The 12,555-nt window shown below is 33.6% G+C and overlaps 1 protein-coding gene across 5 annotated transcripts in view; it reads right to left on the bottom strand.

Moving 5' to 3' along the window:
* The window catches only part of SWT1 (SWT1 RNA endoribonuclease homolog), a 137,033-nt gene that overhangs the window by 69,226 nt on the left and 55,252 nt on the right, over positions 1 to 12,555 (bottom strand). For all 5 annotated transcript variants that reach the window (XM_007480961.3, XM_007480958.3, XM_007480959.2 and 2 more), the window contains one exon: positions 5,818 to 5,956. In XM_007480961.3, the coding sequence (XP_007481023.2) occupies positions 5,818 to 5,956 (139 nt within the window). The remainder of the gene's footprint in view (positions 1 to 5,817; positions 5,957 to 12,555) is intronic.

The raw sequence follows: 12,555 nt of genomic DNA, 5'->3' as shown, positions 1-12,555 counted from the left end.
ATATTTTAAAAATCAAGATGCTAAATGCAAAAGTGAAGTTCTTTTAAAAAAATAAGTTTTTCTGATGCCTTCTAGGTTTTCTTTTTTTAATATAACAGTAATTTCTGGATATACTCTTGGTTTTCCCCCTCAGTTTTCCACTTTTTTCTCACCATAATCACCCCCAACCTGATTCTCCTGCAACAGATAAACCTTCACTTTTTAAAAACTCTTTATTTTCTTTTTAAAATTAATTTATTTATTTAGAATATTTTCCCATGGTTACATGATTCATGTTCTTTTCCTCCCCTCTTTCCTACCCCCTCCCAAAGCTTGCATGTTATTAATATTTGTAATAGAATAATCATTTAAAGTCAGAATCCCAATCCTATCCCCATCAAACCACGTGAACGACCATATGTTTTTCTTCTGCGTTTCTGCTCCCACAGTTTTTCCTCTGAATGTGGTTAGTGTTCTTTCTTATAAGTTCCTCAGAATTGTCCTGAGTTATTGCATTGCTGTTGGTAGAGAAGTCCATTACATTCGATTATGCCACAGTGTATCAGTCTCTGTATACAATGTTCTCCTGGTTCTGCTCCTTTCACTCTGCATCAATTCCTGGAGGTCATTCCAGTTCAGTTTATCATTCCTTTCAGCACAATAGTATTCCATCACCAACATATACCACAATTTGTTCAGACATTCCCCAATTAAAGGGTATCCCCTTGTTTTCCAATTTTTTTGCCACCACAAAGAGCGCAGCTATGAATATTCTTGTACAAGTCTTTTCCCTTATTATCTCTTTGGGGTACAAACCCAGCAGTGCTATGACTGGATCAAAGGGCTGACAGTCCTTTAACGCCCTTTGGGCATAGTTCCAAATTGCCTTCCAGAACGGTTAGATCAATTCACAATTCCACCAGCAATGTATTAGTGTCCCAATTTTACCACATCCCCTCCAACATTTATTATTTCCCTTTACTGTCATATTGGCCAGTCTGCTAGATGTGAGGTGCTATCTCAGAGTTGTTTTGATTTGCATTTCTTTAATTATGAGAGACTTAAAACACTTTTTCATATGATTATTGATAATTTTGATTTCTTCATCTGAAAACTGTCTATTCATATCCCTCGACCATTTGTCAAGTGGGGAATGGCCTAGTTTAAAACTCTTACTTTTTGCCTTAGAATCAATACTGTGTATTAGTTCCAAGGCAGAAAAGTAGTAAGGGCAAGACAATGGTAGTTAAGTGACTTGCACAGGGTCACACAGCTAGGAAGTGTATGAAGCCATATGTTAATCCAGAATCATTTCTAGTCTTGTTTCTCAATCCATGGAGCCACCTAGCTGCCCTCCAGAACTTTTAACAACCTAACATAGGTAAGCAAAAAAAAAAAAAAGATAAATCAACCATATCTGTCACTGTAAGCAACACTCTATCCCCAATTTCTCTAGAAGTACTATTAGTTTTTGAGGTAGAGTTCAAGTTCTTTTAGAGATTTTTTTATTTATATTTTTGAGGTCATATTCTATGCTTTGATTTCTATTTTTCTTACAGTATTGTGGGTTAAAAAAAAGCATTAACTTTTTATGCTCAGTTTTGAACTTAATATGTAAAATCCTTTAAAAGTTTCATAAATACTTGTATTTTTACTGTTAAGATACTTTATTTCAATTACATAATTATCATTTTGTTACATTATGTCAGAAAAATAACTTCCATTTGTGTTGAAAAGTATCAATATCTAGAAAAGCATAATTGTCATCCAAATTACATTTACTATAAGAGTGAAATAAAATAAAATAAATTGGACTCTTGGCGGAGTAAATATAGGGAGGAATACAGAAATAGAACCTAGGGGAGATGAGTGGGATCAAATTAGGGTAAGCAAAGCTAATCATTGGGACCATGTCTTGATATACATGAGAAACAATATAAACAAAGAGAAAAAAACACAAATCTAACAATTATAAACTCAAGTGTGAAAATGGATTAATTTCCCCAATAAAATGAAAAATGATATAATGAACACATACAATAAAAATATTTCAAAATTAAGTCACTGAACCAAAATAGGTAAATAAATAAAATTTATTAAGCATTAGGTGATTCAAAAAAAAAAAAAGCAGGAGTGGCATTTTTATTTCCTACAAAGCAGTAATGAAAATTCATAATGTAAAAAGGGATAATCAAGGATACTACATTTTGCTTAAAGGCAACACAGAAAATGAAAAAATAAATTATTAAATTCATATACCAAATATATTTCTTATAAAAGAAAAGATGAATGAACTGTAAAAAGACAAAGAAAGAAACATCATTCTTGGAGAAAAGGTTACTGTTCCTCTTGTAGAGCTACATAACTCTAACAGAAAGAAAAAATAAAACTGAATAGAATGTTGCAAACTGAAGATAGAAAAACTGACATCTTAATAAGAATATTAAAAATAGAACTATTTAGCATCACACAGAACCTTTACAAAAATTGAATATATGCTATTGAACAAAGAAACTATAAAGCAGATGTAGAAAATAAAAATATATATATTCTTTCCAGACCATGAATAAAAAAATAATTCGTTTGAGGGAACAAGCAAAGAATAGAAACAAAATGGAATCAATTAAAACATAAATATATAAAAGAGAATGAAAACAATAAGACAACACACCAAAATTTGGTAAATTAGCAATGAAAACAGAGAAATAGTAATAAAACTGAGACAAACCCCTTTATTAAAGTAGTGGGACAAAAAATAAAGCCACAAAAACTATCAAAAACAAAAAGGAAACATTGGAGGAGAAATTCCATCTAAAATTAACTATAATGCATTAACCTACTAAACCTACTCAAGGCTTACATAAACACAACTACAAAATACTCTGTAGAAATAGTCCCATAGAATCATAGTTCATGACTATCAACATAATTAAAGTGACTATACCACCTATAAAATTAATCAATTTAATGTTATACTAACCAAACTCCCAAGAGGTTACTGTGTTGAACTAGGAAAAATAATAGCAAAATTCATTCAGTATTTATTACAATGTCTGATATACTGTAGGGTCTTGAAAAATGTTGATTGATTGATTTGCAATAACAAAAAAGATCTGCATAAATCTCAAAAGGAAAACTGTAAAAAAGCAGGAATTAAAGAGACATAGTATTATCTGATCTCAAATTAAAATTATAAAACAAGAAATCATAAAAATTATTTGATAATGACTAAAAAAGATAATATTGATTACTAGAACAGTCTAGATAACCAAGATCAAAAAACAAATGAATACAACAGACCAATAAAATGCAGTTTGCTTGACAACCCAATAATGTCTATTGGCAAAAAAAAGACATAAGCAATAATATATAAGAAGACATTTTTTTCTAATGCCCATGACTTCTCAAATCTCTCCAAAATATAAATTATGCACCAGATAAAGCAATTAAAGTCACTTCCATGCTCTAAGACACTAAAAGAAGCATTTAAAAAAAACAAAAAAACAGAAATTAACACACTGACTGAACACATTTAGAACTCCTCTACTACCTCCATTCTCCTGGCAATGAGGCTTTACTAGGAGAATCACAGATATATAACACAGGTTTAAAACAAACCTCATCCCTACACTCCGAGACCCACCTCCCTCTTTCCAGTGTGGAAATCCCAGCCATAGTCTGTAGAAATATTTGCTCAAGTCGCCACTGCCAACTTAGTCATAGCCTTTTAGGATCAAAAGTCAAAGGATGCAAACTGGAAGCATCAAAGCTTCAAAGGTTTGAACTGCTGATGCCAGAGAAACAGATTCTGAATTGCTAGTGCCTGAACAGAGAACTGGGGAACAAAGGGAACAGAGCAGAATACTTTGTATGGGGGGTACTTTGCAGCATTCCACCAAGCCTGAGGGATGAGAATATATCCAGATGGGGCCAATTCTGACCACCCAAGACAATAAGGCTAGAAATACAGGCTGGTAAACTGTGAATTTCCCAGGGTAGGGAGTAGGCTGAATTGCTCTGAGTTTTAGCCAAGAAAACTATGATCAGAGGGGAGGAAAGAAAATAAGAGGAAAAAAAAGACTAAAATTTCAGGAAGAAGAAAACTCAAAAGACCATGAACATAAACATAAATCATCAGGAAAAACAGGACCAACAAAAGAAAAAACAGCCTTCAGATCTAAGAAAGGATTTGAGGCAACTATGAATAAATACCACAAAATAAAGGAAAATGAAAAACAAAATAAAACAATGTCTATGTTAGAGAAAGAATTGGGGAGAGAGCAGCTGGGTGGCTCAGTGGGGATTGAGAGTCAGGCCTAGAGACGGTCCTAAGTTTAAATGTGGCCTCAGACAGGTCCTAGCTGTGTGAACCCTGGGCAAGTCACGTAATACCCATTGCCTAGCCCTTACCACTCTTCTGCCTTTAGAACCAATACATAGTATTGATTCTAAGATAGAAGGTAAGGGTTAAAAAAAAAAAGAATTTGGGAAAATATGATCAACAATTAGAGAAGATTACAAGATTAGGGTGGTATCTGAGATGGCTTTAAAAGAAACGATTTGAATAAAATGAGATTGGGGTGGAGGGAGAACCAGGACATTAAGTGAAAAGAAAAATATTCCAGGCATAGAACAGCACATGTAAAAGCACAGAGATAAAGTAGCACAAGATATACATAAATACACAAGTATATCATCTACATTGGCTAGAGCAAAGATGACAAACCAATGGCACAGATGCCAAAGGTGGCATTCAGAGCATTCTCTGTGGGCACGCAGGCATCTTCCCCCCCCCTCCCCCGACTTAGAGTTCATTGCTAGAAAAGCAGAGGGACTCCCTCTCTCCATGTGCCTGATGACATTTTTGGCACTCCATCTCTAAAAGGTTTGTCATCACTGGGCTACAGCACTGATTACATGTGGGGACAACAGGGCTAGAAAGGCAGGGTATTTCCAAATTTTTTAGGGTCCTGGCTACCAGGCTAAGAAACAGCTGTTATTCCATAGGAAGTTGATAACCATTTGTGGACTCTGAGCATAAGTGATGTGATCAAATCTGCCCAGATTAAATAATGTGACAGCCTAATGAAAATGAAAGGGAGCTAAAAGACTGGAGATAAAATGACTAGTTAGTATGCAAATAAGATAGTGCAGGAGAATGATGACCAGGGTCCCTGCTTGTTCACAATGGAAATGTAAGGGAAAGATGTAAGAGATATTGGAACAGTGCAACTGAAAAAATATAATAATTAGTTTAGATGTGGAAGGGAGAAATGAGAAGACTCATATCAGGACTACAGAGAAGGATAAATGGTGGTGACAATGATTAAAATAAAGTCACAAAGAGGAGATCCTAAAAGAAATATACTAACTACAGTTTTAGGTGTAAGGAGCTTAAAGTGCCAATATAGAGATTTTCCATAAAATGTATGCCTTAAGAGCAGGATAAGATAGATGTACAGAGGTGGAAATCATCTTCATCAAGGAATAAGTAAATGAGACAATGTAAAGCAAGAAAAAAGGAAGACCAAGGATAAAATATCTGCTCATCCTCAGATCTCTACTAAAAGAACTCCAATTTAAAATGAACTTTAAAATAAATCTTTAAGAAGATAACAAGCATAGAAAGATTGGGGGCAGTTTGATGGCTCAGATTGAGAGCCAGGGCTAGTGACAGGAGGTTCTGGGTTCAACTCTGGCCTCAGACACTTCCTAGCTGTCTGGGCAAGTCACTTAACCCCCATTGCTAATCCTTACTGTTCTTCTGCATTACAGCCAATATACATTATTAATTCTAAGGTGGAAGGAAAGGGCTAAAAAAAAATGAAAGATTCCTACCTTTACAAAGACTTTCATAGAGGCTCTCAATTGTCAGAAGCAAGTCTTTCTCCATAACTAATCCAAATACAGCTACCCAGTGTTTTTTAAAACACTGTAATAAATGTGCAAGTGTCCAAGGGGGCTTGAAGTACACCATCTGTAGATAAAAAAGAAAAGCCAAAATATGTTCAGAATCTTATTCATTCCAAATGACACCTTCTTAGGAAGGCATTTCCTATTTCTCACTCTCACGCTTAACCAGTAAATAGTGCTTTCCTATTCATAATTACCTTTGACCTCTCTATTCTAAAGTTAATCTTAAAAAAAACAAACAAAAAAAAACCTTCACCTTCCATCTCAACATCAATACTGTTTATTATTTCAAGGCAGAAGAGCAATAGAGGCCAGACAATGGGGATTGTGACTTGCCCAGGGTCACAAAGCAGGAAGTGTCTGAAATCAGATTTCAACCCAGGCTCTCCCATCTCTAGGTCTGGCTCTCAATCCACTTAGTTACCTCCCTATTCTATATCTGTCTTGAAAAGTCTTATTCATGTGTTATTTCAGCCATTAAAATTTAGGCTCCTCAAAGATAGGGATTTTCAGGAGCATCACAATGGTACAGAGAATCAGATCTAGAGACTGGACATCCTGGGTTCAAATCTAGTCTCACACAATTCCTACCTGTGTGACCCTAGACAAGTCATTTGGCCCCCATTGCCTAGCCCTTACTGCTATTCTGCCTTGGAACCAATACACTGTATGGGTACAATGATGGAAGGATTTTTTAAAAAAAGTTAGAGATTGTCTTTATTTTTGTTTTATACCCCCAAAACCTAGCATAGTACCACCTGGCACACAGTAAGTGCTTAATAAATAGCTTACTGAATGATTATTAAACTTCAAAATTTCAAAAGTTTTTCTTACTATGAGTATTACCTCCACTATCATTTTAGTTGCTATAGTACTTCTCTAATTTTCATCTATTTAATTTACTGAAAACTATTTTCAAAATTTCAAAATCACCAAAAAAAAAAAAACCCCACCAAAAAAATCTTCATAGACTATGGTTGTTGAATGCTTATCACTTACCATAGAAAATATCATTAATCAGTGATAGGTGTTTTCCTTCATAGTCAATCTACCTGTTGGTATAACGTTTCCAACTTATCACCAAGCAAAGGTTATGTCTATGGTTTGACAACTGGCTCATCAAAATCAAATTTTGAAAACCCTCTCCCATGCTAGTCGAATATTCAACAACCTATCTTATGGCAAACTAACCATCACAAGTAAAAACTAGCAAAATATACTTAATTTGGGGATGAACATCACTAACACAAACCCAATAATGGTAAAAAATCAAATATTTCTCATTATCATTAATGAGAGTGACAGAAAAGAACAATGGGCACAAAGAATTATAGTTTTTAGGAGGCACATTAACAGAACCTTTTATTCTAAATGTAACTTCTATATCCAATGACCAAAAGCTGTCATATTCTTTAGAACAGTGAATATTGAAATCCTTATGAAAAATAAAATGAGAAGACCAAAAGATGGAAGTTTTACTTGAAAGAAAATCTCAAAGGTTCATTTCAAAGAGATAAATCAACGTTTGGTACAATAGGTTTCATCATGAGCTCAAAGACAATTAAACTGAGTACACATTAGATATCTAGGTGGAAACTTTTAATAATCTTCATTACTGGGGACTAAAGTTCATTAGAAAGATCAAGGATAATTATATATATCTGGGAGTCTACACAGGAATAATTGTATTCATGAGAGCATCCAGTATGAGAATGTTGAGAGAGAAAGCAGACCAGGACAGAAACTTGGGGAATGTCCTCAAGATCACATAAGATGACTAAGTAAATATAAGCATGGATTTAGTTCTGTTCAGCATCTTCTGATTAATAATAATTAGTAATTAGCAAGAAAAATGAAAGGGAGGCATACAGTTATCAAAAGAATTCATTAGTATAATGACAAATTACATTGTGCGGGGTTCAAATGGTTTGGTCTTCCTACTGACTCTACCAAGACATGAATCCTAAAACATAAATATTTTTAAATAATCAAAATAGGAGATAACCAAGGCCAATGGAAATCTGTACAGTGGGCACAAATAGACTGAAATAACATAAGAGATAATTTAGTATAAACAAGATTGGAAAGGAAGTGAAGAATGAAGAATAACAAATATAGAGATCAAGAGTTGCACTGGTTGACACAATATATAAAATGACCACCCAGACAAAGGGCTCACACCAATATATTGAGGAGATCCACTCCAAAGAATCTAAGGGAGAATGCAGATAAAAAAAACACATTATCTGCAAAAATAGCTAATATAACTATTCTCATGAGATTACAAATCCAAGGAAGGTTGGGCTAACAGTAAATTCAAAACACTTTTCTAGTAAGTCTTTTAATCACACACTGATTAATGCTCATTGGTTCTATATACTATTTATATAATAAAGCTTTCTATAAGATTATACGTCAAACATTTTCTCTAATTTGACATGTAGAAAAGCTGAGTATAAATTATAATTAATATTACTTTTTAAGTACATACATAAATATTTTCTTTTTTTAGAAAAGATCTCATTTTAAAGTATAGCTGACATCTATACTTATATGAAAAAAAATCTCTAAATGATGCTTTATTAGAAAAGTGCAAATTAAAACAAATCTGAGGTACCAACTTGTACTTATCAGATTGGCCAATACAACAGAAATGGAAAATGATAAATGCTAGAGAAATGAGGGAAAATTGGAACACTAATGCATTGTTGGTGGAGCTATGAAGTGATCCTGCAGAACAATTTGAAACTTTGCCCAAAGGGCTCTAAAACTATAGATACCTTTTCATCTAGCAATTGCATTACAAGATCTATATCCCAAAAAGATCAACAAAAAAATAATAAAATAACTATGTGGAAGAGAAAGGAGAAAAGAACCAAGAAAAATAATTAAAAAGCTATTACACTTAATCTAGCCAAAAGGTAATAAGGGATTTAACTTTAAAAGATTTTGTTGTATGTTTTTTATTTAAAGGACCTAATTGTTCAAAAACATTTATTGCAGGTATTTTTTGTAATGGTAAAAAAATGGAAATTGAGGAGTTGTCCATCAATTGGGGAAGGTAGAATATGACTATAAGAATACTTTTGTGCTATAAGCAACAGTAAGAAAAATAATTTCAGAAAAATCTGGAAAGACTTAAATGAACCCATGCAAAGTGATGTGAGCAGAACCAGACAACAATTTTATGCAGTGACAGCAATATTTTTTAATACACAACTATGAATGACCTCATTAAGCTCAACACTGCCATGATTCAAGATAATCCCAGAGTCTCATGATGGAAAAATGCCACCTGTGTTCAAAGAAAGAACTGATGAAATCTGAATGCACACTAAAAAAATGCAATATTTCACTATCTTCCTTTTGTATGTGATCTTTTCCATAATATGATTAATAGGGTAAACTATTTATACAACTGTATATGTAAAATCTATATCAGATTGCTTGCCATCTCAGGGTTTCATTTTGTTTTTCATTATTCTAAGCCACCAGAAGAGAATTTGTAACTCAAAACTTTAAAGAAAATGAATAAAATTATTTCTATATGTAACTAGGGGAGGAAAAAAAATATATATATATACATATATATATATTTTTTTTTAAAAGAAGTACGGCCAGACTTCCAAAAGCCAAGATGGCAGAATAAAGAAGGTACCCTCTGAATGAGCTCAAATTCACTTCCAATTATTTAAAATAAAAAAATCTCAAAACAAATCTAAAACAGCAGAACCAACAAAAGATGAGGTTTTAAAAGTTTTAAAAGTCCAAGTTTTAAAAGTTTTAAAGTCCAAGACAACACAGAAGGAGGGCAAGAAAGATCTATCTCACCAAGGTAAGAAGGCAAATAAGCCAATGAAGACAAAATCTGGCAAACTATCAGGAGTGGTATAAGAATCAATCAACTGCAAGTGGCATCAGGGCAACCAAAACAAGGAGGGGGGCAAAAGGAGAGGAATACAAAATCTAGCGCAATCGAGCACAGGCAGCATCTTGGCAAGCCAGCCACAAACCTCCCAAGAGCAAGCCAGTCAGGCTACTCCCACACAACACCACAGACTTCTAAGCAGTATGCCCTCAAGGCAACTAAACAGTCCCACAATCCAAAGAACCAAAAGAAATTCAAGGCAACCAAGCCTCCAAGCAGGCCACAGAAGTTTGGGACATGGCCCCTTCCATAAGAACAGAACCAAACATTAGCATATAGGTAAAGATTAAAAACTTGGATGGAAAAATGAGCAAAAGACAAAGGAAAAACCCAACTATATTAAAGTTACTGTGGTGACAAAGAAGAATGATCAAAACAAAAACCCTGAAAAGGACAATAATGACAAATGACTATATGTGAAATCTCAAAGGAAAATGTGAAATGGTGTCAAACCTAAAAAGAACTTCTAAAGGAGCTTGTAAAGTATATGAAAAATCAAATAAGTAGGAGAAAATTGGAAAAAGAAATGAGGGTAATGCAAAAGAATCATGGAAAAAGTGTCAACAAAGGAAACAGACACAAAAAAATGGAAAAATATATACAAAAATTCACCAAAAAAAAAAAACTCCCTAAAAAAAAGAATTGACTGAATGGAAAAGGGGATACAGAAGTTCACAGAAAAGAATAATTCTCTAAAAATTAAAATTGGACAAGTGGAAGCTAATAACTCGTTAAGATATTAAGAAACAATAAAAATCAAAATAATGAAAAGATATTAGAAAAATGTGAAATCAGGAAAATAAATGTCATGGAAATTAGATCCAGGAGAGACAACCTAAGAATTACTGGACTAGTTGAAAGCCAGATCCAAAAATGCATGTGGACATCATATTTTAAGAAATTATCAAGGAAAACTGCTCTGATATCTCTGAAGAAGAGGGGAAAATAGAAACTGAAAGAATCCACTAATTACTTCCGGAAAAAAAATCCCAAAATAAACAAGAATATTATAGCCAAATTCTAGAGTTCCCAGGCCAAGAAAAGATTCAAATATCACAGAAGCACATTCAGAATTAAATAAGATTTAGCAGGTTCTACACTAAAGGATAGGATGATTTGGAATATTCTGAAAGGCAAAGGAGCTAGAATTACAACTAAGAATCATCTACCCAGTAAAAAAAACTTGAGTATAATCCTTTAGAGGAAAAAATGGATATTTAATCAAACAGAGGACTTTCAAGCATTCCTAATGAAAAGACCAGAGCTGAACAGAAAATTGGATGTTCAAATATAATAATAAAAAGAAGTATAAAGAGATAAACAGGAAAGAGAAAAATTATGGGATTCATTAAGATTAAACTGTTTACATTGCCACATGGAAAAAATGATACTTGTAATTTTTAAGAATTTTATCACTATTAAGGTAGTTAGAAAGAGTACACATAAACAGAGGATACAGGAGCAAACTAAATATAATGAGATGATATACAAAAAAAATAAAATTATGGGATAAGAAAGAGGGATGTACTTGGAGAAGAGAGAAGATAAAGAAGGGGATAAATTATCTCATATGAAGACATATAAATGAGTTAAGATAGTGGAGGAAAAGATTGGGGAGGGAAATGGAGTAACCAGTAATGCTTAAACCTTACTCTCATTAAAATTGTTTCAGAGAAGGAATAACATCTTCACTCAGTTGGATATAGAAATCTGTCTTACCATATAAGGAAATAGAAGGGGAAGAAGATAAGAGAAAGAGTGAGTGGGGTTATTAATAGGAAGGAAGATAAATTGGAGGAGAGGGTAGTCAGAAGCAAAACATCCATGAGGAAAGAAAGGGGTGAAATGTTTTGTAATATAGAATATGTATAACCTATATAAAACCTATCTCAGGAAGGGGTGTGGGGAAGGAGAGGGAGAGAATTTGGAATACAAAATGTTAGTAAACAAAAAACCGTTTTTAAATGTAACTGGGGGAAAAAATAAAGCATTACTGAAGAGTATTAAAGAAAAAAAAGCAGGAAGGGGAGGCAGAAAAGTGACTCAGTGGATAGTCAGGTCTGGAGATAGAAGACCAAGGTTCAAATTTGTCCTCTTAACACTTAACTGTGTGACCCTAGGCAAGTCACTTAATCCCCATTGCCTAGCCCTAACAGTTCTTCTGCCTTAGAACCAATATGCAGTATTGATTTGAAGATGAAAAGTAAGAATTTTTTTTTTTATAGTATGGCCAATTTGAGAAAACAGTTTATGTATGGATTTGCATAGAATGCCTATAAATACTAGTTACATTTTAAATATTAGATATTCCTTAATATAAGAATATCTATGTTTCTCATAACTACCCCCTAATTCTTTAAAAATTACTTTTTTAATTTTTTTAAGCAAGTTATTCAGAAATGATGCTCTTTTCTGCCACAAGGCAACTAATATATTTTTTAAAACCCTTACCTTCCATCTTAGAATCAATACTGTGTATTGGCTCCAAGGCAGAAGAGTGGTAAAGGCTAGGCAGTGAGGGTTAAGTGACTTGCCCAAGGTCACACAGCTGGGAAGTGTCTGAGGCCAGATTAGAACCAAGGACTTCCCATTTCTAGGCCTGCCTCTCAATCCACTGAGCCATCTGGCTGTCCCAAAATTGATATTTATAAAAAGAGTATTTTTTTCTTTCAGAAAAGGTGACTTCAAAATGCCTAGAAAAAAATAATATGAAAAATACAGATTTTAATCACACT

This window comes from Monodelphis domestica, chromosome 2, assembly GCF_027887165.1.
Source record: "Monodelphis domestica isolate mMonDom1 chromosome 2, mMonDom1.pri, whole genome shotgun sequence".
NCBI classification, from domain to species: Eukaryota; Metazoa; Chordata; class Mammalia; order Didelphimorphia; family Didelphidae; genus Monodelphis; species Monodelphis domestica.
This window is presented reverse-complemented; position numbering and strand designations above follow the sequence as displayed.